Source organism: Poromitra crassiceps (assembly GCF_964638095.1).
Source record: "Poromitra crassiceps genome assembly, chromosome: 2".
Taxonomy (NCBI): domain Eukaryota; kingdom Metazoa; phylum Chordata; class Actinopteri; order Beryciformes; family Melamphaidae; genus Poromitra; species Poromitra crassiceps.
This window is the reverse complement of record NC_139624.1, coordinates 89,503,658-89,530,203: the sequence shown is the minus strand read 5'-3', so window position 1 is coordinate 89,530,203 and position 26,546 is coordinate 89,503,658. Positions and strand designations below refer to the sequence as shown.

The following is a 26,546-nucleotide window of genomic DNA, read 5'->3' as shown; positions in this document are numbered from 1 at the left end:
TATCTCAAGTCATGTCAACTCATATCTTTGTCAAGTGTTTGATATTTGAGAGATCATTGCAAAAAAAATCGTATAATATAATGTGTATTTATAATATAAGAATATCGGCCGATATATCGATATCAGAAATGTTTTACTCCCTAATATCGATATTGGCATCGGTCTCAAAAATCCAGTATCGGTCGGGCTCTAGCTCAAAGTTCAAATTGTATAAACTTTGACCTACTTACTGCTGGCCGTCCTCTGCTCTACCTCGTGGTTGGTCACTTATGTTGTGAAGGCAGCTTTACTAGACTGTAGCAAGCAACCTAAGATCAAAATTATCTTTGATGTTTAAGGTCTTTGGAGGTTTTGGAAGTTGGGAACCAGTGTGAAATGTTACCATACCGCATCTGGCCTTGACAGACCTACGTAATGTGTAACATTAGCCAGTGGGTGGTGCTGTGTACACTGTACAGTAGTGAGTCAACTTCACGAGACCTTAAGAGACGGTCTATTGACAGACACTAGACTCCATAGGCTCCTCGCCTCCCATGCCGGAGTTTCCGAGTTTGATTCCCAGCTGCGGGGTCTACACAACGCTTCAGGACTTCATTACAGTACTAAGTCAGAGCGCTTCCACGAAGAATATGACTTCTTGCTGGTTTGTCACTGTTGTTCTTAAAATGTCCCATATTCTATGCTTCCTAGTTAGAGGTCCATTAAAAAAACGTTTGTGGGGTGTCATGTACCAAAAACACTCAATCCATTTTTACATGTTCATTCTCCAGCATCTCTCTGAGCCTTGCCAATAACAGGCCGTTTCTGTTACTGCGTCTGTGAAGCTTATTAATATTAATGAACCCTCTGTTCCGATTGGCTAGCCGTTTCAAGAGTGAAATGTGAGACACCACAGACCGGCAGCTACAGGTAGGGAAAACTCTCTGGTAAATAAACAGGGAGAACCACTCGACTGTCAGTTCTTAGCATATTATTTCTTACAAAAATGATAATGAGCAAACCTTTAACAAAATTACAACATGATAAAGAAAATCACTTCCAAGTACCAACCAAATAAATCCCTATCCAACTCAATAACCACAGAGTTACTGTACATCATCCTGTATTTTACCAGTAACCCTGCACATGCCAGTGACTAAGAAACCTTAGCTAGTATAAAATCGATATTTCCGGTCCTTGATTGTGATTGGCTGAGCCGCGTTCAAAGTCATTACTCTAACACTCTATAAACACACACCTGTGGCTGTGATCGCATCACAGTATTACTGTGCCATGTTAGCTAGCTATGTTAGCCAAGCCCGCTGCCTGCTGGCTGTAACAAGATTTGTTAATTAACAATTAGCTTGGTAACCATTTTTCAAGTCACGCTCTTCCTATGCGGGGAGGGGGGGCATCAGCTTTAAAATCCGTTGTTTAGTTTTTCTCCTTAGTGTATAGCACAGATCATGTGCGACTATAAAGCAGGCGCACATAGAACGTTGAACTGACTGGAGGGGTGCTTGAAAGACTACATTGCTTGGCAGAATAACGATTATTTGTTATCAATATTGCTTCTTCTTTTTTTTGCTCAAACATTGCCAGGTAGGCTATATGCAGTAACAGTAATTGGTCCTTTATTATTTTTATTGTACATAAACGACATGGAGGCTGCATGTACATGTCCTTTGTTTCTGTACGCGGACGACTCCGCTCTGCTAGTAACTAGAGAGTCCTTAGATGCAGTTGGAAAGTCTCTGGGTGAAGAGCTCCAGAGAGTAAGCAGCTGACTATGTGACAACAAGCTGTTTTTCGGTAGAATGTAATGGTGTCATCATGTTACAAGATAAGTGTTGTGTAACGTATCTGGGAAGTCAACTGGATCAGTGTATGACGAGTGAAGCCATGGCCCTCTCTGTCACTGGAAAGACTCACTCTCAGAAAGTATTTAGCAAGAATATCTTAAGTTCCTGGACAAGAAGATAATGAGGACTTTAGCTACGTCCTTAATTCAATGTCACTATGACTACACCTGTGTATACTGGTACAGTGGCATCACAAACAAATCTAAAGACCGGCTCCAAAAAGCCCAGAACAAACTTATGAGGGTCATCCTTGGCCTCAGTCCAAGAATGCACATTGGCCCATCTCATTTTAAAGATTTAAATTGGCTTGAAAGCAGAGTTCAACAGTTGAAAATGATCATGGTTTATAAAATATTACATGGCCTTTGTCCCAACTATTTAACCAAGTACTTCCAGTATGTCCGTGACATCTATAGCCAGAACACAAGAGCCAGTGTAGCAGATTTGAAACTGCCCAATCTGAAGAGCAAAGTAGGAAGAAGTAAGTTCCTCTATACGGGGGGAGGGGAGTGGAACAAAATCCCTAATAAAATTAGGTTTGCCAATTCTCTGAATGGTTTTAAAAACCTTCTGAAGAAATTCTTGTTGAGCAAACTAGTGTAAAATGTGAGTCCGGTGTTATGGTATGTTGGTTTTTATCTCCTGTTCCTCTTATCCTTTGATTGTTCTGTATTGTTTACCTGATGTCACTATGTTATTGTGTGTCATGTTTTTATGAGACCAGGGACCATCGCACTTCTCATGTCATACCCTTGGATGTTTGTCATGCATTATCCAGAATAAAATCATTCATTCAACCGTTTTATAAAAGCAAAAAGCCGCCTGAGGCTGTGATTTATAGTGATTTTACAACAGCTAAGAGGTGTTGAACGCTGCGTGCCTTAGTTAGAACACCCCTTAGCTGTTGTAAAATCAGTGTAAACCACAGCGTCTTGGGGCTTATTGCTTAATTCGACCATGCATTTCAACTTCAGAAACCAATACACATTTTTCTGAAGTCCGTTTTTTTCTGTTGTGCAGCGTTACCTTGTTGACTCTAAACTGAGCATCTTTGGTGAAGTCCTTCTTGAACTTCTTGTCCCAGTTGCCTTTGAAGTAGATGGCATTGACCAACACTAGCCTGGTCAGGTTGTCCACCACACCTTTGACCAGCACCTCCTTGATTTTATCTGGTGAACGGCACAGACACAAGCACAAGGAACCAATGACGTTTGAGATAAAGATACAGCACTGGATACAACAAATGGACTATAGCTTTCTTTCTATCAAAAAGTCAACTTTATAAATGATGAAAAAATTAAATGTGCATTATCACTATTTTAAACTTGCAATAAGCAATTTCAGACCAGGTTTTCACCTCTTTTCTAAAGCTTGTTGTCAAACTCAGAACGAATTGTCATTTTTTTTAACTAGCCTGTCCCCTCCCTAGCAAGCTGTGCTCTCCCCCTCCCATCTCTGAAAAACAATTAGGCAGATTCTATTTGCACCTAGCCTGGGTACCAGCCTCCACGTGACCTGCTCTCAGACCTGCTCTCAGACCTGCTCTCAGACCTGCTCTCAGACCTGCTCTCAGTCGCTAATTTGCACCCAGGTGTAAATAGACGACGATGTGACTATTTACACCTGGGTGTAGATAGCTCATGTATCTATTTACACCCCCAATTCAGAGGGCCTAAAATTTATTTTGCAAATGGGAGTGGTTCTCGAGATAACCTATTTTTTGTGTTTGCCAGTTTTGCCATTTTTTGTGTTTCCACTTCCTCCCATTACATTACATTACATCATTTAGCAGACGCTTTTGTCCAAAGCGACTTACAATATCACAACAGTAGAGAGAACATCTATGCAACACAATGACAGCTAAGACATTTTGATGGACTAGAATAGCACTTTGTACAAAGTAGTTTGAGAAGGAATAAGTAACATGTAATATTAGTAAGTAGTTTGAGAAGGAATAAGTAACATTCGTATTTTATTTTATTTTATGAAAAGATGTTAGTTCAAGAAGGGCCCAGGTGTAGCCTGAAAAGGTGAGTTTTTGTCTCCGCCAGAAGATTGGCAGTGATTCATTCTACCGTCTCTTCCCAATTGATGATTGATGATTGATGATTGATGATTTCGATGAATGTGTGTGTGTGTGTGTGTGTGTGTGTGTGTGTGTGTGTGTGTGTGTGTGTGTGTGTGTGTGTGTGTGTATGTGTGTGTGTGTGTGTGTGTGTGTGTGTGTGTGTGTGTGTGTGTGTGTGTGTGTGTGTGTGTGTGTGTGTGTGTGTGCACGCATGCATGTGTGTGTGTGCGTGTGTGTGATCCACCTTGGGTCTGCTTCTCCACCCAACTGTTGATGTTGCTCCTGGCCACCTCCGGACTGGTTATGAAGTCCACAGACTCCAGCTCTGCGTTGTAGTGCTTCTTGGTTTCTGCTAGGAAATCCTGAAACCATCAATATACATTTAGTACTACGGATTCCTAAACAAGCTAATTCATTCATTCACAGTAATGGGGGGGGGGGGGTATTACAACGAGCATAAAGATTCCTATCTGTGCCTCTCATTCCATCAGGACTACCTTTGTGAGGACACACCCACCCCTGTCCATACAGACACACCTGAACAAACTGGTAGGACTTCTCTCCATACAGCCTGTTGGCCAGGCTGAGGGCGTACGGGGCTTCAGGCTTGTTCAGCTCACTCATCAGTTTATTGAAGCAGACATGGACGTCCTCCTGATGATTCTGGATGTGCAGGCACTGCGGACAGCCGAAGAAGACCAGATTTACAGACAGGCATTGGCCTAGTGGCAGAGGAAGACTCTGCCAGGCATTGGACATATAGACAGGCATTGGCCTAAAGGCAGAGGAAGACTAGTTTTTGAACCAAAGTTAATATAGACTACCGGTATTAGAAACTGTGGACTTGAAGGAATGCCACAGGAATACCCATTGGTCAACTTAGTTGTTAGAACATCCTCCTTCCGTTGAACGTTGACCATCATCCATGTGTCCACATAGAGATCATTGGTTCTAGTGCTCTATAGGGGTGGGGGAAAAAATCGATTCACCTAAGTATCGCGATTTTTAATGTCACGATTTTTTGAATCAATCTTTTATTCCAGAATCGATAATCGCAAAAAAAAAAAAAAAAAAAAAAAATTGGGTGCTTGCAGTCAGGCCACTCACTGAACAGCAGGCCAGGCGCCGCCTACTGGTTTACTAGTGTTTTATTACTTTATTAGTTAGTCTGAAGTAATAATTGCACTTCAGGGTTAAAGTGGGTGCATCTCATTGTAAAATTGGACTTTAAACGGCCCAAATCTGGCTTCAAACGGCCCAAATTGGGCTTCAAACGGCCCAAATTTCACGCGCGTCGGCCCATATCGGCCTGGCCTGCTTGGTATCTAATGCCCGGCCTGAATTATGATCCCAGTCCGCCCCTGTTTTTAACTATATCGCCCAGCCCTACTCATGATATAATATACAGTCTCTAGTGTATGATTCAACTTTTCCCATGTAATCTAGTGTAAAAAAGCAAACAAACTGAAAAAAGAAAAGAAAAAAAGAAACAAAAATCGCAATAAATCGTAATATCGAATCGCAATAATCGTAGAATCGCAATACTTAAGAATCGCAATATAAATCGAATCGGCACCCAAGAATCGTGAAAGTATCGAATCGGGAGATAAGTGAATCGCCACAGCCCTAGTGCTCTATGCTAATACTTTAGCAGACACTATGTTGAGTGATAGTAGCCATTAGCACTATCGCAAAGTGACAAAATGAGAACTTCTAGCAGTTCTAAAGCTAAATGGTTAGTAATCTTTATCTATTCAGCTTATAGTCTGGCACTTTTGCGTAATCATAATAAAAAGGTCAGTCTTCATACTTTTGGATAATGCTAGTCGCCTACTATCACTCAACATACTGTCTGCTAAAGTGTTAGCATCCAGCTCCAGAGCCAATGATCTACTGGGGACACGGATGATTTTGCCATCTTATGTTCTGATGACTTAATGAGAAAGCTGACCAACGGGAAAATCTCTCAAAAGCTATTCCTTTAAGTTGCAGACTTGTCAGTAGTGTCAGTTTGTCTTTATCTGAGAACATCACCCGCTGCTGTTTGCATGTCAGGTCCACATCACAAACTTCCGACTTCCAACAAGGAATATGGAAAAGGAACCATACATAAGAATAATACATGAGAAGACAGAAGAAAAAGCATGAACATCAACACTGACAAAAGAACCAAAGAAAATCAAACCAAACCAACCAGCAACCAGCCTGACCCTGAGTTGTTTTACAGTCATCTCCATTGTGGACAACAACAAAAGCCCATCTACTTTTCAAGTATGGTGTGCATCCAAATCAGTAAGACACCAACCATCAACTTAAACTACAAGTACATAGAGTGAAGCTTGATAAACAACATCAACTACATACTGCATAGCACATACAAGAGATAACAAGAGTGATATCAAAGTTATCAAGATTAAGGTGACACTAGGGCTGGATGATATTGTGGTTGAAATCAATATCATGTTAATCAGGGATTATATATTTAAGCAATATATCACGAGAGCAAGTGTGTTGTGGTGAATATATCCCCCTGATCAGTTGTTATCCCACTCGGCCTGCGGCCTCGTGGGATAACAACTGAGCAGGGGGATATATTCCACAACACACGCTGCTCGAGTGCTATATTGCTTTTATAAAAGGGTTCCAAGTATAATAATATAATAATAATAACACTATAAGTCCGACTGGCATGGTATTCTGAGAGTCAGTTGAAACACTACTGTAAGGCGGGACCTCTAGCAAGAAGATAGACGTGCGGGTGATTTGATTGGATCGTTCTGGAGACTGAAGTTGACATTGGCCAATCCTGGCGCTTGGCTGAGAGCTTTCTGGAAACCCAGGCAGCTCGAGCGCAGCGTTGCATTCTCAGGGCTTGCCCGACACCAACTAACGTTACGGGGTTAAATGCGGGGTTAAATGCGGAGTTAACAGCCTTTCTTTTGCAAAGAAGACATTAGCCCGCATCTATTCTTGTACAAAACATCATTTTCTGCGAAGTATTAGTAAAGTTATAAGCGAAGATCGATTCACAAGGATCTGACAGCTGTCTCCGCCATTTTTTTTTTCTACGTTGTCATTTGAGGTAAGCCTTATTATTACTCTCTTAGTAAGAGAGTTGCCATGGCAACCAATAACCCATGGCCATGGGTTATTGAACTCGGTTACTGGAATTATACAATGGCTGTGAACCAATCAGATTGCTTGATTTGAGAGAGCCATTTTATAAATATATATATATATATATATACATATCATCTGTGTTATGGAGATCCGGCAGTACCACTTTCTGTTTGTAATGCAAAGATCTGGCTCGAAGGACCATTTTGTAGCGAAGAGGTCGCGGACCTCCTCATAGGATCCATAATTGACCATCTGCTGTAGGGATCTTTGGTCGTTGGACAATCGCTTGACTTGTGAATGTTGACATGCGTTGACCCAAGCCTGCCTTTCACAGCAGGGTCATTCAGGCTCCCCCGATCGCAAAACCCCTTCCCAGATTGGGAAGTGCCCTCATTATGGTACCCTGACAGACAAGGTGCCCCAAGCGCTCTGTACAGGTGCGGGTGCCTGATCTGCATGGGCGCTGCTGAAATATCAATGAACATACGTGCTGGAACCATGTCCGAATAGAACAGAACTTCTCCTCACAGGAACATCACAGGAGCTTCTCAGGAACTATATTCTTCTTCTTCTGTGGTGTTTTATGGCAGTTGGCATCCTTTACGTTGCATTACCGCCTCCTTCTGGATTTATCCATCCACTGATTCCCTACTCTCAGTCTATTACCGCCTTCCTCTATCATGTCCCTCGCGTCTGCTTATATAGGTGCTGGTGTTGGTAGCATCTATGACATCACCGATGATGTGTTTGTGGCTCTGATGTCATCACCGAGAACAGCACATCATCAATGAGGTCATTGTATCCGATGATGTCACTTTGTGCTACTACTGCTAATGATGTCATCGCTGTGTGACATCATCATCATCACTCTCATTGTGAGGTCATCGCTGTCCGCTGGCTCCCCATTGTGATGTCATACATCATTGATGATGTCACTATTTGCGGTAGCTCCAGGGAACTGGCCAGCCTGATTGGCCCCTGATTAAGCCCCTTGTTGGCCGCCCTGCCGCAAATAAGCACCTGACCGGGAACCTTTCTAACAGGGCGTTCATACCATACGCCGAAGCAACGCTCAAGCAATGCTGAAGCTACGCTGAAGCCACAAGTTTCATTTCGGCGTCCTTGTAACAGGCGAAGCCGTTCACACCAGCTGCGCGCTTGTCATGCTCAAGCCATGCTGAAGCTGCACTGAAGCGATCATTCAGGATTCAGTTCTATTTTATAAGCGTGAAGCGTGAAGCTGCCAGGCATGAAGTCAATGGAAGTTGTGGGCGGGGTAAAGGCCTGGCGCTTGTGTGACCGGTTTAGCGTAAGCTCAGCAAAACTGACATTTTCAAATAATATTCCTACCATACCCAAAATTTGCTTGTCATCATCAATTTAGATTCCCGATATTAAAATATCTTAAAGACGATAAATGATCATATTGAATTATCATCCAGCCCTAGCTGACAGCTTTAACTTCCATGTAGTACGTTGAATTTACAGAATACAGCGCATAAACCAGGGTTGCTTTTAAGCCTGATATTTCCCAGTTGTATTTACAGAGACAAGAAAGATCCATCATCAGCAAGCAAGGAAGTGAGAACTCAAGTGTGAGGAAGCACCTTCTCTTTCCCTGTAAGGACCCCTCACCAATGACACAAACCAGCCCATGTGTTAGTCAAATGCCCCTGGGTCCCTGTACTGTAGGCTCTGTTACCACCTTCAACCAGCCCATGTGTTAGTCAAATGCCCCTGGGTCCCTGTACTGTAGTGTAGGCTCTGTTACCACCTTCAACCAGCCCATGTTAGTCAAATGCCCCTGGGTCCCTGTACTGTAGGCTCTGTTACCACCTTCTGCAGATACTGTGGCAGTCTGCTGAGCTGAGCCTGCTGCTGCATCTGCTTTGCTCCTGCCTGCCTCGGCGGCTCGGCCTTACTGAAGCAGAGGACCTGGGGGGGCAACCAGTAGCATGTCCCATCATTAGGATCAGTGTGAAGTTCAAACGTGTGTGTGTGTGTGTGTGGGCCTCCCCCCCCACACACTGTGTGTGTGTGGGGGAGGCCTATCAACAGACTGTGTGTGTGTGTGGGGGGGGGGGGGGGGGAGGCCTATCAACAGACTGTGTGTGTGTGTGTGGGGGAGGCCTATCAACAGACTGTGGAAATTGTTGGCGAGCAGGTTAACAATCAGGTTAAGAGGCCGTCGGCTGCACGCTAAAAACTAGGAGGTGAAAATAATCCTCATGGCAGGGCTGTCGCCTCTCCTCTTTCATACACACACACACACACACGCATGCGTGCACACAGACACACACACACACACACACACACACACACACACACACATGCACACACACACATTCATCACAACTGATGACTCAGCATTGCACTCTTCTAACCTTCAACATTCCTTGCAAAGTGCCAAGAATGTATAAGATCTGTCTTGGTGATACTGGTGAACAGACATATTGACCGCTTACATACCACTTTCAGACCAACGACCAGGGTTGGACCAGGGTTACTTGACCCATGTTCAACCCTTCTTCTGTCAATTCACACCAGGGTTGCTTCCCCTGAGCATGACCCGGGCGTTACGTGAAGTGTACCCTTTCAGACATGAAGCATGTTGCTTTCACACATGTGGAGCACCTCCAGGGTAGAGTAGAGAGGGGGCGGGGTGGGGGAGGAGCACCTCCAGGGTAGAGTAGAGAGGGGGCGGGGTGTGGAGCACCTCCAGGGTAGAGTAGAGAGGGGGTGGGGGAGGAGCACCTCCAGGGTAGAGTAGAGAGGGGGCGGGGTGGGGGAGGAGCACCTCCAGGGTAGTGTAGAGAGGGGGCGGGGTGTGGAGCACCTCCAGGGTAGAGTAGAGAGGGGGCGGGGTGGGGGAGGAGCACCTCCAGGGTAGAGTAGAGAGGGGGCGGGGGAGGAGCACCTCCAGGGTAGAGTAGAGAGGGGGCGGGGTGGGGGAGGAGCACCTCCAGGGTAGAGTAGAGAGGGGGCGGGGTGGGGGAGGAGCACCTCCAGGGTAGAGTAGAGAGGGGGCGGGGTGTGGAGCACCTCCAGGGTAGAGTAGAGAGGGGGCGGGGGAGGAGCACCTCCAGGGTAGAGTAGAGAGGGGGCGGGGTGGGGGAGGAGCACCTCCAGGGTAGAATAGAGAGGGGGCGGGGTGTGGAGCACCTCCAGGGTAGAGTAGAGAGGGGGCGGGGTGTGGGAGGAGCACCTCCAGGGTAGAGTAGAGAGGGGGCGGGGGAGGAGCACCTCCAGGGTAGAGTAGAGAGGGGGCGGGGTGGGGGAGGAGCACCTCCAGGGTAGAGTAGGGAGGGGGCGGGGTGTGGAGCACCTCCAGGGTAGAGTAGAGAGGGGGCGGGGTGGGGGAGTAGCACCTCCAGGGTAGAGTAGAGAGGGGGCGGGGTGTGGAGCACCTCCAGGGTAGAGTAGAGAGGGGGCGGGGTGGGGGAGGAGCACCTCCAGGGTAGAGTAGAGAGGGGGCGGGGTGTGGAGCACCTCCAGGGTAGAGTAGAGAGGGGGCGGGGTGGGGGAGGAGCACCTCCAGGGTAGAGTAGGGAGGGGGCGGGGTGTGGAGCACCTCCAGGGTAGAGTAGAGAGGGGGCGGGTGGGGGAGTAGCACCTCCAGGGTAGAGTAGGGAGGGGGCGGCAGTTGGGGCATGACGACACAATAGGGCATTGTAAAAACTGACCACACAGCTCCACTTGGAAGACAGCAGTCTGAGCATAGGCTGCTATAGCCTTAAAGGAGAAATTCGTTTTTTTTCAACCTGGACCCTATTTTCCACACTGTATAATTATGTAAGGGACTCATCGTGACATATTTCTTTGAAATTGGTCGAGTACTCACCGAGATAGCCTTGTTTACAGCTCGAGCAATGTGCTCAAACAACTACACAGTGGACTTACACAGGGCAATCCTGCACCGCATCGTCAATACACGTTCGCGAATAAAACTGCTTGGTTCGCCGGCGGCGGGAAGGCTCAAACTGTCAATAGTGTCTGGCAACATGGAAACGACTCTATACATGAATTGTCCGGACAGAGAAAATGGGCATGAACAGGCGAGGAGAGAGGGAGAGAGCGAGAGTAGCAGGGAAGCTTGCACTGTGTCAACACGGAGGATTTCTACTCTCGTCAACAGCGCTGTGCTGGTGACAATTCTGCTCCTTTCTCTCTCTCTCTCCTCGCCTCTTCATACGCACATTTTCTCTGTCCCACAGTAAACCCCGGATGATAATATTCAAGTATAGAGTCGTTTCCATGTTGCCAAACACTATAATGACAGTTTGAGCCTCCCCGCCGGAAAACCAAGCAGTTTTATTAGTGAACGTGTATTGACTAGGGCATTCACGACTAGTGAATTTTACTAGTCGACTAAAGGTAGTCGACTAGTCGTTTTTTTTTTTTTTTTTTTTATCTTTAAGAAAGAACATGAGGTATTTACATGACATACATGGACTATCATATCCCATATCCCATATCCCCCACAAAGAATTGGACAAACAACCAAACAAAAACAATGCATTCAGCTCCTATCCTGATAAGCCTAATGACACTGGGGTAAAAAGTTCTTAAAGTCAAACTCTGTATGTGGTTGCCATATTTTGGGGATGTCTAAGAATCTGCCTTTGCTCTTGTAGTAAATGTTATCCAACGTATGGTAGCTTGAGAGTTCATTCCACCAGTGAACTACAGCTGGGGGATTGGATGCTTTCCAATTTAAAGCTATGCATTTCCTAGCTGCCAACATGTATGTATGTATGTATTTACTTTGAATGCAATGTTTTTGTTTGGTTGTTTGTCCAATAGTCTTGTTTGTTCTTGGATTATTGTGTATCTTGTGCAGTTTTCTTGTTTTGTTTTGTTTTGATGTTCTTTGTGGGGGATATGGGATATGGGATATGATAGTCCATGTATGTCGTGTAAATACCTCATGTTCTTTCTTAAAGATTTAAAAAAAAAAAAAAAAAAAAAAAAAAACGACTAGTCGACTACTACTAAGCACAGTGTCGACTAGTGGTTTTACTAGTCGACTAGTCTGTGAATGCCCTAGTATTGACGATGCGGTGCAGGATTGCCCTGTGTAAGTACTCTGTGTAGTTGTTTGAGCACATTGCTCGAGCTGTAAACAAGGCTATCTCGGTGAGTACTCGACCAATTTGAAAAAAATATGTCACGATGAGTCCCTTAGATACATACAGTGTGGAAAGTAGGGTCCAGGTTGAAAAAAACCGAAATTATCCTTTAAAGTAGCTATGAGCAAGATTTTCGATTGTTATTAAACAGTCTAAATTTAATATCAATGCATCACATCTTACCTCTAATAGTAGACGAGACCAATGCAGAGTCTCGCTTGAACCCCGAGTGAATCGGCCAGTGTTAGTCTCTCTGTGGCCAGGGCAGATCAGGAAGTGAAATGAAACGGTTTGCAGCAGCCACTTCGGGCATAACCACAAAATAACTTCCAAAAAACCTGTTAGAATATAACGAGAGATGTTCGCGAGAGTATGCATGGCGTTCTCCTTGTTTATGGTATGTTGCTAGGCAGCGCGAACGGGGTAAGGCAGGCAGCTGCGTTTCACTTCCGGGTTTCACTTCCGGGTTTATCTGGTCCGGCGGTAAGGAGAGAGAGAGAGCCCCCTGTTGACGCGAGTTTAGACAGACACAGACTTAAGAGAGCAATCTCCGATTCACACGGCTTTGGTCTCAGCTACTATTATAGGTAAGATGTGATGCATCAATATTGTAATTATACTGTTTAATAACAATCGAAAATCTTGCGCGTAGCTGCTTTAATGTCACAAAGTGAACGCATTGACATTCAAACCGAGTCAGCCGACACGGATTAACCCTTTCAGACACAAAATCAATCTTGGAATAACCCTGGTTGGACCTTGGTGTGAAAAGGGTATTAGTAACACAGCAAGGACAAGGGTTGGACTGAATTTGGGCTTTTGAGGACAGATAGTGATAGGCTACTGATATTTTTGGATTGCCAACAATATATTATGTGATATGCAATATATTTACATTGAAACATTTTCATACCAAAAATAAAATATGTCTAAATATAGGTGTAAGCCTGAGCAGAAGCTCGCATAGGTTGGAAATGGAGAATGCTGCAAGCTTTAAAAAGGTCAAAAACCTGATGTGCATTCGCAACTGCTGCCTAAAATGCTGCTGCTTTTATAACATATATATATTATACATCAAACAGCTCCTTTGTCGTTTTGACAGGGCCCTTTATTTAGTTTACTGAACGTAAACGTTTAAGTGCTACAGGCTGCTGCTTATTATTACAGAATTAAAACAAAGATATACTTATAGACTATTTATGACAGGACCTCTCATAGGATTTCATGTCACCACCATACCGCCAGATAAACATCATGATGATGTTGTTGAGTGTGGAACTGTAGGACTGTATATTATATATGCTGTATATGCAGAGTAAACAGTTCCGAGTTAAATCTGTGGCCACAACAGTCTTGTCATTATTAGATTGTCTAATTGGGAATAATATGTAGAGAAATAAATTATAGTGGGATTTTGCTGGAGACCTCCTGAACCCCTTCAAGGACCCATGGGGGACCCAGACCCCACTTTGACAACCCCTGAGTTACAACAGCCAGACAATGGGACAAAATGCTCGCCTACATGCTGCTGGACTGAGTGAGCTGATTGCTTCACTGTCTTCAAGGCATTTATTGTCTGTATGCTGTTCCTATAGCAACACAACAGAGAGCTGCCCACCATAAAAACCTAGTGAGTCAGAACAGATCAGGATCCAGACACTTTTGCTGACACAACTGTCTCTCATAGACTGCTTAAGTCACGCCCTCTTTCGGAATCCCCCTGGGGCCTAGGGAGTGAAATTCCCCATTCATTTTTCCATTGACGTTTCGTAAAATCCTTATAAAAAAAGAGTTTGACTTTAACTATATCTCACCTATTCATACAATGTCATAAGTTGCAAACTTTTTGGGGTAACTTATTTGATTTTCTCTCTAAAGCTTTTGATAAGGAGTTTCCTCCTGATCCTTTAACTGCACTGTTTGGGGTAGTTGAACTGGGTAGGGTGAAGGATAGGTATCCCAAGCCATCTCTCTATCCACTCTGCTAGCCAGAAAACAAGCCATCTCTCTATCCACTCTGCTAGCCAGAAAACAAGCCATCTCTCTATCTACTCTGCTAGCCAGAAAACAAGCAATCTCTCTATCTACTCTGCTAGCCAGAAAACTGCACATCCTGGAAATCAGAGAAGTGTCCAACATTCGATATGTGGCTTAAGGAATTAGGAAATGTGGTACACCTAGAGAAAATTGGATTCACTATGTCAAACAGAGAAGGGGTATTTCAGAAAATCTGGCAACCTATTCTCAGCCTGCTTGGAAAGTGTAATGATTGAGGTTTTGTCAAGCTAACTGTGTCTTTTGTCATTGCCATGTAACTTACGATATCTGATCATTTGTATGTAATCTTCCTCGTTTGTGTCACCACCATTTTTATTCCCCCACCCCCTTTTTATTTTCTTTTTCTTGGGGAGGGAGGCGGTCTGTTGCTTTTGTTCTGTACTGTATTTCTGTGATGTCTTTATTACATTTAAAACTGAATAAACAGATGTTAAAAAATATGTTTACTTGGACAAACCAAGTGATTCAGCTATTTTCAGAACCACGAGGCCATAGAACAATTATCTCGGACCACAAAAGAGAAAAGAAAAAAGGGGGGGGTTCATCCCCCCCCTCCTGATCTGGTCTATTGTGATTCTGAATATCGCTGAATCGCTTGGTTTGTCCAAGTCAAACTCCGTTTATAAAGATTTGACAAAACATCTATGGAGAAATGAATCACATCCTCAGGTCCCAGGAGCAATCTCTATACTGAATGAAGGCCTATGGATAATATTCCCATGATGTCACATGCATTTCCTACCAATATGGTGCTTTACCATACTCAGCTCATTGACTGTGGCTGCCATTTGATTTGATTATAATAATCTGTTCATTTATTACATTCGCCTGTTATTTTCCTGGCCATGTGATGATGTAACAGGATACTATGAATAGATCTGGCAGAACAGTGACTGTCTCCTGCCACACCCACTCTGCCACGAACAGGAGATTCATGTTTTCGCCATTTTTCACTTCGTCCATACATCAATGGTCCTAATACCAACCTATCTCATCCTCTGGAGGTAAAATCTGAACAGACATCCACAAAGAAGGATACAAGATAATTCTATTGAACCCACACCTTTTCTTTTGTGGCAAGGTAAAAGAAAGATTCTTAAAATTCCAACATCCATCTTAACCAGGCAGGTACACTGACTTGCAATGACACATGAATGTATACTGTACAAACACTCCTCAGGTTCAAATGGGTGTGTTTTGTGGCATTAGTTTTCAGTGGGAGAGGTAGGGGTGTGTGTGTGTGTGTGTGTGTGTGTGTGTGTGTGTGTGTGTGTGTGTTTGTGTGTGTGTGTGTGTGTGTGTGTGTGTGTGTGTGTGTGTGTGTGTGTGTGCGCGTACCTCTGACATCTGTGTGGCTGTGTTGCCCCTGGCTCCCAGCATTACCATAGCCAGAGCTGAGGAGATGCTGAGGGGAGAGTAGAAGACATTGCCGGTCTTGTTGTCTTCACTCAGCTTTTTGAACAAAGCCAGGGAGAAGCTGGTGTTGGCCTCGCTTAGTGGGGTTGTTGTTGCCATTGTGTCTGATGCAAAGAAAACACAGCACATTATTACACTCAGTGTATCTCATATCCCTTGAGATCTGATATGCTGCATTCTAGTCGCCAAACTCCATTGAGTTGCTTTGATGATCTGCAAATGTAGATAGGCTACAGAACATGAACTTTTACAAATTCATCGTAGGAGGACAATTCACCAAGCAGCACTTATCACATTCAAATGTATTACTGTGCCTGTTATTACTACAATCTTCCACCTAAATACACCTGTGATCTGATGGGCAGTAGGGTGGGCACCATGGACGATGGCATCGACCATCGTCGATGGGCCAACCCTTATCGACTTCTGAGCCTTCTACATCGGACCATCGTGATTATCTGTTCTAATTAAAATTTGGCAGATTTAATAATAAAAAAGGCTAACTCCACTCAACCGCGACACACAGGGAATGCACGGGCGGCATTAAACAAGCGGCAAAGCGTACCTTATCCCCAGTTCAGAGAAGCGGTAAAGCGGAGAGGAAGAGAAGATAAGCAGAAGTCGGTTGTGTTGTGAAAATGTTAAGAACGAAGAAACTTCACGTTCTTTCCTGTTTTCAACCCAATGTGAGTAATGTTACATGAATAATGAATGAATAATTATTTTATTTGCGTGTCATGCCACATTGTGGCCCATCCCACATGGGATTATATGACACAGTTACACAAAATATATACATTTTCTTTTTCTTATTTTATCTATACATTTCATTCCTCCTCATCAACCAAGCCTTTTCTAAGAAAGTGGCAAATGCAAAAGTTTCATAAAGAGTGTACAAGTCTTCAACTGTGAATTCAACTCGCCTGTTTCCAGGAACTCTGTTAGGTTCAAAATTGAGCCCACACAAATCTAACGTTAGCTGCCAGTAATTCTGCCCCTTTTCTGCCAGCTAGTTAAATTAAACACACACATGTTTTTGGTCACGATCTGTAACGTTAACGTTTGATTGTGTTGCACCTTTCAATATTGCTGGTAGTGATAGCCTACTGTTTGAATCGCCTGGCTCTGTGCTGTAGTAGTAGCCTATCCAAGCCCGCTGGTCTCTCATGCCATGTAGAGCTCAGCTGTCCTGTTGTAAACGTGAACATACATTGCAGTGGCGCAGCCAAACGGCACCGCATGGACTTCATAAATCATTAATTAACCCCACCCCCCGTCAACGACGATGCCATCGTCCATCACGATGTTTCACTGTGGAACCATCGCAATGGTTATTTAGGTGACATCGCACAACCCTAATGGGCAGTAGCGACTAATGAACCAAGATTCAAGATTCACTTTAATAGCCACAGTAAGTAATTAATAATTAGATTACAAACAAGGAATTGGACTTAGTGCAAGTATGCAGCGCAGCGGTCACATCAATAGTAGAGACAAAGCAATAGAGAAAAAACAATCACAAATTATAAAGTGCAAAATAGAAGTCCTTTAAAGTGAGATGGGGAGCAGGGTGGGGGTACAGTAGGATAATGTCCGTGGGGGGGATCCCGGCCCATTGCTGAGCCGGTTGTGCTCAGGGGGCATCGGGGGGTGGATTTGATAAAGTCCATATTTGTGGGGGTTCTTTCAGGTCTCGTTGAAGAGGCGGATGGATGGCAGTTGGATAGAAACTATCTCTGTGACGAAGGGTTCTGGTACTCCCAGACATCAGTCTTCTCCCATGGGCGAGAGTCCTAAAGAGTTTATGACCTGGGTGAGAGGGGTCGGCCATGATCTTCTTCTGAGACCGCTTCAGAATCCTAGGCAGTGTGTAGGTCCTGAAGGGATGGCAGGCTGCATCTGACCACATTTTCAGCATGGCGAAACCAGTTACATGAGTTGATATTTAATTGAAATTAACAAATTATTGGTGGATTACACATATGCCGAATTACAGCAACCTCTGTTGATCAGGAGGACGTCTTAAGACATGTTCTAACAAGTACAGTATGTGCTTTGGCCGATAGGCAACATTAAATTAACAATTTCTTCAATGGAATATGGTGTAGTGTAGTTTCCATTTCTTATCGGTACTATCCCTTATTATAGGCTGGACTAGGCATTGTCGGTCAGTTAGGCAGACAGCCGTGAAAGTCGCATCATGCCGTATCCTTATAGACGTAGACCAATAGCTTACTGCAGACCTAAAAATCAAACAATGGACAAGCAACACACCATGAAAAATCCAATTCTGAATGTCTTTGAGAAGAGTGACAATCCTGAACACTATCAAAACTTGGTGTTTTACAGTGGTGACTCGAAATGTGGGGGGGGGAGGACGCCTGGGAACAGAGTTCCCAGAGTAAATGTTGAGAGAGAACAGTGAGAACGAGAATAGGAACGGCATTCATCCTCAGGTTCCCACTATTAAAAAAAATTAAATTTATAGTGGGAAATCACTTACCGTATACATGTTTCTCTAAAGCGTGTTCATAAATCTGACCGCACCTGAACGCAGCATGAAAGGAGCAGAGAATGTAGGAGAACATGTATTTGGAAGCTGAATAAGCAGTGCCTGCGGCTGCCAATGTCATTGTGTCATGAATAAAATCAAGGGGAAATAATAAGTAGATCTCGGCAATCTTATTTAAGTAGCCTATATTAAATATATTTTTATGTAGCTCTAATGGTAATGAGTAAAAGCAATAGGAACAACAGTCAAGCTCTTGATTGGGGGGTGCCATAGGGGTTCCCAGAGTAAAACTTGGCCATTTCCACCACTGGTTTTAATAACACACGGCCTGTCTCCATCGACGCTGTTCATTCATACAACTGTCAGAGAATTAGCCATATCGGATCAAAGTAAACACCCTACACGCCTCATCATAACCGAGTTAAAAGAGAGTGAATGAGACAGGATCCTCCCAACAGCCTCTTGTACTTACAGACGCGCTTCTTCTGGTCGACAAGTGATCAGTAGCCTACTGTTAGCCTGTTAGCCTATTTCATCTGTCAGGAAAACTTTCTCAGGTTGAGCCATCTCCGTATTTACATGGGTCGACACGCCCAAGCTGTCAAAGTGAACTTCCGCATTCTCATCAAGGAACCTAAAAAATAAGGAAGAGACATTAACCCAACCTACTTTGTATGACCTTTGTTGACGAAAAATGCCTCTGCCAAATGAAAGAACACACTTCCTAATGTGCGCATTTGTTTATTTGATGTTGCTCATGGTCTCCAAATAGTATCCAAACATGATTATAGACATAGGCCTACTTTACAGGCTCATGGTTATAGACATGATTATAGACATACTTTACAGGCTCATGGTTATATACATGATTATAGACATACTTTACAGGGCTCGTCAAATTAACTATTTGGACACCATCAGCAAATAAATTAATGCACACATTAGGGAAAACAAGGCTAGGTCGAAACCATATGGCCAGCGCAGAAAAGCGTTGACAAGCCTGTTGGTTGTAGCAGGCAGCAACATTGTTAAAGCGGAGGGCTGTTGGTGTCAAAAGTATGAAGGATATAATGGAAAATCAGTATGGTAAGAAAGCCCTAGAAAATAATTATTTCATTATGTAGTTGCATTTAATAAAACATTTTATTATAATACATTCATGTGTATGTGTGTGTGTGTGTGTGTGTGTGTGTGTGTGTGTGTGTGTGTGTGTGTGTGTGTGTGTGTGTGTGTGTGTGTGTGTGTGTGTGTGTGTAGGCCTATTTATTGTGAAATTCTAAAAGATGTGCATTTGTCGCATTAAAAGGACCCCACCCCTCTGTATAGCCTCATGGTGCCTTTTCAACTTCTATTGTTCTAATTACATCTCTCCCAGTTAGCAGTATCCCAAAATCATAAGTTCATGATGAAATAGCCTATACGCTGCAGTGCGGGCTTAAAAAAAAACACAAAATAAGTTTTGACCAGCATAGTCCACACATGCTGTGTGCTGTGGTTTGGACAAAATTAGAAGGCGAAATAGCGATTTATGTTAAATAGGCCCCACCCATAACACTTTGCAAGTCGATTATATCGCAATGGTGAGGTCTTTCAAAAAAAACGGCAAAACAGGTTTTGTGCAGGACAGATGTGGTTTGGTGGAGATTTGACAAAATTTGAAGGGGAAATAGCGAAAAAATGCTTTTGGACAACATTCTAAATGGCGGAAAATCTAGTTAGACGGAAATGGGCGTGGTCTATATAGAAAGAATGTTGATCATAGAAGCTATGGTTCCAAAGTTACGGACCAAAACGTAAAGAGCGCCACCGTGAGGTCAGTCTTGTGTAATTTTTTAGGCCAGAGTAGAAGAGTACTCAATAAACCTATGTACCCAATTTGGGAACAGTCGCTCTTATGGCTTGTGAGCTACGGGTACTTATTGTTGCCATAGTGCCTCCTATAGTTGAAATGACACAATTGTTAGGCTTGCCGAAATAGCGAAAAAACGCTTTTGGAGAAAATTCGAAATGGCGGGAAATCTAGTTGGACGGAAATGGGCGGGGCCTCTATCAGCAGATGCGGAATGACCCAAGGAATCCTGGGAAAAAATAATTTGGATTGTAGATGCTATGGTTCAAGAGTTATGGAAAGTTATTTTCTCGCCCATAGTAAAAGGTGACTCTGTGAACCTACCTACCAAGTTCAGTAGCGGCAGGTCTTATGGTTTCTGAGTGGGACCAAATCGGCTTTCAAATCGGCTTGCAAATTGGGTGGACAAACCTTGTTATAGGGCCTGCGCCACTGCGTGCGCTGGCCAAAAATCAGTAGCCAGTCAGTCGTAGTAGAGCTGCCTGGGGCAACTACGTCACGTCTGGGTGAGCAACGCATGGCATTGTGGGTGATTATGACAAGCTCAAAAACTACAATGTGAAATGGCCTATTGTTGCTGTGTTGTTAACTGCCGCACTGGATGCACGTGCACCCCCTTGTGGCCAGATGGGGGGAAATAAAATTTCTACATGTAAACCATTTAAACAAAATCTAATCGGATATATACTTATTATATGTTGTAGTCTCATAGATATCTATATTTCATTGTATTCAGCATTATTCAATACCATTTCTCGATTCATTGTGTTTCTGAATAAAATAAATCTGTAGGCTACTTGACCTCAACTCAACTCACTCATATTTTTTCATCATTGTAAAGCGACAGCATAGTGAAGAGGATATTAATGTGATGTGTGTAGTTCTTCATAGATCTACTAGCCTCTTCATTTTGCTCTCAGAGTGCACCAGATTAATGCATTTTACTTTAAAATGTACACAATTTCTTTCTCCAACCCCTCAATCGGGTTAACTTTGGACCATGATGGTGCAACCCCTGGTTGGAAAGCCTAGAATCGCCTATGGCTGACATAACAAGTGTCGCATGGCATGCAGGGATGTATTACCGAACGGGCCTACCGGGCCCAGGCCCAGGGGCTGGCCAAGAGCTCAGGGTGCCGATAACCCAGAGCCTCTTCACAGGGCCACTCTTGCCCATGCAGGCCTGGGATGAACTGATCCCTTAGGGCAGTGATTCCCAACCAGGGGTACGTGTACCCCATAGGGGTACTTGAACAGCTTGCAGGGGGTACTTGAAAAGATTTGGGATCACAATTTATTTCCAAAATTATGGAAAAAAATAATTTCAAAAGTCATTTCATAAGCCCGTTGTTAAAATGGCACGTGCACGCCACAACTAGTTCACCCGGACAGGTGTCAACTGTTACATGACTGATAAATGGCTCTAAACCATCTAGTTGCTGTCGCACCAGATTCAGGTTTAGAGGAGCCTGGTTACAAAAGGAAAAAGGAAGCCATGCCCACACACCGGCAGCTCAGTGAAAAATATATTTTGTATGGATTTACTTGTACGTCTGCATATTATACTAAAATTATAGGACAAATTTAGAAGCATCGTCAACAGTGAGGGGGTACTATTGGCATGGCAAAACAGCTCAAGGGGTACATAAGACAAAAAGGTTGGGACCCACTGAGCTATTCAAAATAGTTGTCCAAGTCTAGATGAGGATAAAAACCCACCTATCTTGTCCATACTTTGTATCTCTCTTCCACTCTTTTCCTCGTTATCTCTCTCATGATTAAAGTCCTAAATAAATAAATAAATGTTTTAAACGTGTGGTGCAAAAGAAAAGGTGAGAGGAGGTAGGAAGGAGAGCGTGGTAGCAAAGGCAAGTATGAACGGACGGGGGAGAGTTTCAAGCAGAAGAGTTGAATTTAAAAAGAGGAAGGGTGGATGAGAAGAAGTAACAAAGAAAGGAGATCGTTTGATAAATGAGTTGTGACACTTTGGGGCCTCTTCTCATTCCTCTATAGGACGAATCAGCATGACATCACAACCAACCCCGTGGCAGTTAACTAGTATGAGTTGTGCCAAACAAACAAACGTTAATATCTCAAAAACAATTCATGACATAGCTTATATTTTGACATTCTGAGTGAGAGCAGAATTAGCTCAAGAGTTTGATGTATAATATATGCATGTCGGGTTAAAGTTGTGTGAACTGTCACAGTTTTTAAAATGTAAACAGGGTCAGCCGGCTAGAGTCAGACACTCAATCTCATGCTCAATAGGGTCCCATTGCCGTTTCCACCCAGTGACATGGTTTGTTTACCAAAATGCTGCTCGGCTGATCCCTCGTATCTGCTTCTCATCATCCTCAGGATATTATGACACACACTGCCTGCCTGCACACACAGATAGCACATGGACACACACACACTCAGTCTCAAGAGTCTCCATAATATCCTAGTTGTCTTAATGGTCACCTTGTATACAGTAGTGCCAAGGCATTACACAGGAAGTCGAATGGTTAAATAAGATTGCTTTATGTAGGGGAGAGCAGGGCATGTGGTCACACTTTTCACTCATTGGTGTATTTCTCACTAGTGCCTAGAAACAATATTTTTCAGGAACACTTTATAATAACTGTACGCTACGAAACACTAAATAGGCTACTTAGTTATTCAATATACGGATGTGGACATTCCTTTCTTTACTTTGAGTCTCTTTTAATCCAACACCAGTTTTTTCAACTGGTGGGGGGATGTGTGGGGATGTTACAGTGGCTTAGGGGCCCCCAACCCTATATTTTTGACAAAATGTTCCACAAGTTTATGGACAATTAGAGGGTTATTGTGCTTTTGGCTTTAATTGAGTGTACCTGCACTGTAAATCCTGTGTTAGGTCAGTTTATTTCTTGTTATTGTGCTGTTGGCTTTGAGTCTTCAGGTGGCTGTGCTGTAAATCCTGTTGAGATGCAGGTGAGTGTTAGCCTGGATCCAGACCTTCGAAGCCATGCCCACTCCACAGTTGTGAATTTGTCTCTTCTTGGTCTGGAATCACCATGTGCAAACGCCTTTTCTCCGGTTGAAAATCCATTGACGGGTGCTGATTGGCTAACGCTGTTGTCAGTCATGCACAACACCAACAGACACAGCTGTGGCCAAAGCAGAGATTGACTAACGTTATAAGCAGCCGACTTTATACTTGTCGTTTTAACGAACTTACATTAAAACGACAAGTGCAAAGTCGGCTGACTTTGACTGCTTAACGTGAAGAAGCTGGCTAGCATTAGCTAGCTACTTTAGCTTGTGCTTGTGACTACTGACTAGCAAGACTGCTGCAGCTGGAGAAGAACCTGGTGATGTGAGGTTAGGTTGCCGTGGTCTCTAGTGATTGGTTAGGGAAGCCCGCCGCCTCATAGAAATGCTCTGAAGTGAGGGCAATCTCAAAGGAAGAGGCAACGAGTTTATGAATTGACGATGCAGTTTGAATATCAGGCTAGGTGAGTGTATGTCTAAGTTATTATTCTGTTCTTAATTGTGCGTATGTGCGCTGTGAGGGGGGCCCTTTATGCTTCCAGGCCCAGGGGCCCGTCATGTAATAATCCGCCTATGCATGTCTAGCAGGGTAACTGCGGGGGATAGTCTGACCTGGTTATGATCCACAGTTCATGTTTAGAAGAGGCTTTATTGAGCTTGCCTTATTTGGTGGTATGTGTGGCCTTGTCTGTGGTGCTGAAGTTGCATTAGATGTTGTTTTTGTTGTGCTCTGTAGGCTAATGGTTTGTCATTTAGTTTTAATTCAGGCTTTTGAAAAATTATGGTGAAAACAATTGTTTTTAACATGTCTTTGCAGATTTGATACGTAGGGAAGTGGTTCTCAACCTTTTCCGACTGATTGCCCACTTGAAAATCTCAAAAATGTTGGCGGCCCACATCCCACTGTAAACAGTACGGAGGCCAAATAATATGTTCTCAGAGTACTTTTTATTTTAATGATAAAAGGAGCTGTCCATCAGCACCACGCAGAAAACAGAAACTAAAAGTGAGGGTCTGTCTGCAACATAGGCTAATTAACAAATGATTAATCGCAAATTAAATAAAGGGTACCACTTCCGGGCTCCAGGCCCCGGCTGAACACCGACACACACTACCTCCTGACCTCCAGGCATGTCTCCGGACAGCCTGGGTACCACCTCTGGGCTCCAGGCCCCGGCTCCGGCTGAACACCGACACACACTACCCCCTGACCTCCAGACATGTCTCCGGGCAGCATGGGGACCACCTCTGGGCTCCAGGCACCGGCTGAACACCGACACACACTACCTCCTGACGTCCAGACATGTCTCCGGGCAGCCTGGGTACCGCCTACAGGCTCCAGGCCCCAGCTGAACACCGACACACACTACCCCTTGACCTCCAGACATGTCTCTGGGCAGCCTGGGTAGTGGGTACCAATTTTGTTCTGTTCATTTGTTTAATGTAGTTTGTGTTGTCTAGTTTGTGTGCCTTCGTTTTAGTTAATAAATTATTGTTGTAACTTTAACTTTGCTGTAGCCTATAGGACGAATCACAGGACGGCGTCACTTGCCACCCAGAAATGCGGAACCCCGCTGCAGTTAATAGTATGAGTTGTGCCAAACAAACATTAATATCTCAAAAACTATACATCACATCACTTATATTTTGACATTCTGACGTGAGAGCAGAAGTAGCTCAAGAGTTTGATGTATAATATATGCATGTCGTGTTAAAGTTGTGTGAACTCTCGCAGTTTTTAAAATGTAAACAGAGTTAGCCGCCTAGAGTCAGACACTCAAGCCTCGCGCCACTTGGGCTCCATAGGGTTCCATTGCCGTTGCCACCCAGTGACACGGTTTGTTTACCAAAATGCTGCTTGGCTGATCCCTTGTATGACTCCCATCATTTGTTACTTCCTTGAGCCGGGTTACAAATAGCTGTAAAATGTTTGACTATTTGTAATGTGCATTAATTTTTATTGGAAGTTAATTGTATTAAGTTGTATGGTTGGTAAGCTATTGGTTATATTTATTTTAACATAGCCTATGCAGCCAATTTCTCAGCCAATTTCTCCTTTTCTATTTAACCCCATAAAAGACTCTTCATATTTTGTCAGGCTGACAAATATCAATATATAACTAGTAGCTGGCTTGGTGCATCCAGTTCAACATCATTATGCTTGTGTTTACATTTGCCAGACTAAAATGTTGTCCAACCACAAATCGTGTGCTTTTATCTGCATTGGCAACTAACTTGAAGGTGCGTTGCTGCCATCTGCTGGACTAGCCCAGGAGTGCAGGTGTACTCTAGAATACTCTTCCTCGTTTCTGCTGCATCAGAGGAGTACAGCGCCCTCGCCTGACTATTTTGACTATTGTGTCGCCTGTATGCATTGCAAACAAGCCAACGTGAAGGGGAGGGAACAGATGTTGCAGTGCATGAACAGCAACGTGCTAATCAGATATCGATCTATGTGTGTATAATAATCTTGATTTCGGAAGGCGGAGGGTATTGGATTCCTATGGTAAGTAGCTAGAAGTCCCTTTATCCCGTAGTGTCACCACGCGCTAACTCTAGTTTTGCTACGCTGCCTGTCCTAATCTCTAGTGGCTATCGCTACGGGCTAACGCTTCATAGCTGGGAGTCCCACTACCGTTCTCTGTCGTATGGAGAGAGGGTCACTCATCTATTCGGCATGCAAACAGCAGCAGCAGCACCATGCACATTTAAAATAAGGGGGGGGGGGGTGTCTCCCTGCACCGAAATATCACTCCGTCGTTGTGTACAGTAGCGAGCACTATGTGTGAACTGATTATAAAATGAGATTATATGTAATAGTAAAACAAAAATGTTTAACCAGATGACCATAACGATTGCTAAAACATCATGTAACGTACGTTACCATTGACGTTACTGTAACCACCTGTGTCGATAGGCAAGGCAACGTGACTGCCAGTTATTTTGAATGGAGTTTGGCGTACTTCTCCCAGGACAACGGCATCTTTCGGGACGAGCTAGCTGGCTAACCTACCTAATGCAATGTTAGCATTAGCTAGCAAAACGTCGTTAGCCACTTGACTTTAGAAATACAAACAATCTACACACCCAAAGTGAACCGACCCACATACAATGTAACCTAATGTATAGAATAACGTGACGAAACTCGCTTGATCGAGATGGTCACTTATAGTTTTACTTAACCTAGTTTTGTAGCTTGGTAACCAGCCCCAATGAATCCTTCATGAGACCCAAGAGTGATGACAAGTGCGATTCATATGGGGCTGATATCAGGCTAGTTACTTATTAGTTAGTTATTTGAGATTCAATTAACCATTTTAGTTAGCATTTCGTGTGTGTGTGTGTGTGTGTGTGTGTGTGTGTGTGTTCTCTCTCATGTCAGATACAGGTAACAGGTAGCTATATTTAAAGGTTTTTCACATCTATTCATAGAAGAGCAGCGTTGGCTGGGCTTCACTGTTGTCTCATGCAGTGAACACATTCCAAACAAAGGCTCCAGCAGCTGATTCCCCCTGTCTGGCTGAAGGTGTGT

The 26,546-nt window shown here is 43.8% G+C and overlaps 2 protein-coding genes across 4 annotated transcripts in view; one reads left to right on the top strand and one right to left on the bottom strand.

Annotated features, from left to right (window-relative positions):
* The window catches only part of LOC310794557 (leukocyte elastase inhibitor-like), a 25,050-nt gene extending 6,312 nt beyond the window's left edge, over positions 1-18,738 (bottom strand). Inside the window, exons 1-6 of one of the 2 annotated variants that reach the window (XM_083656528.1) lie at positions 18,617-18,738; positions 15,555-15,736; positions 8,866-8,964; positions 4,447-4,587; positions 4,154-4,271; positions 2,868-3,010 (exon numbers count right to left, since the gene is read on the bottom strand). In XM_083656528.1, the coding sequence (XP_083512654.1) occupies positions 2,868-3,010; positions 4,154-4,271; positions 4,447-4,587; positions 8,866-8,964; positions 15,555-15,731 (678 nt within the window). In that variant the 5' untranslated portion in view covers positions 15,732-15,736; positions 18,617-18,738. The remainder of the gene's footprint in view (positions 1-2,867; positions 3,011-4,153; positions 4,272-4,446; positions 4,588-8,865; positions 8,965-15,554; positions 15,737-18,616) is intronic. The other variant, XM_083656529.1, reaches the window with a different exon arrangement.
* Positions 18,739-25,400: 6,662 nt separating this feature from the next.
* snx16 (sorting nexin 16) overlaps positions 25,401-26,546 on the top strand; it is a 51,377-nt gene continuing 50,231 nt past the window's right edge. For both annotated transcript variants that reach the window (XM_083655924.1, XM_083655925.1), the window contains exon 1: positions 25,401-25,520. The gene's annotated coding sequence lies outside the window, so the exon portion shown is untranslated. The remainder of the gene's footprint in view (positions 25,521-26,546) is intronic.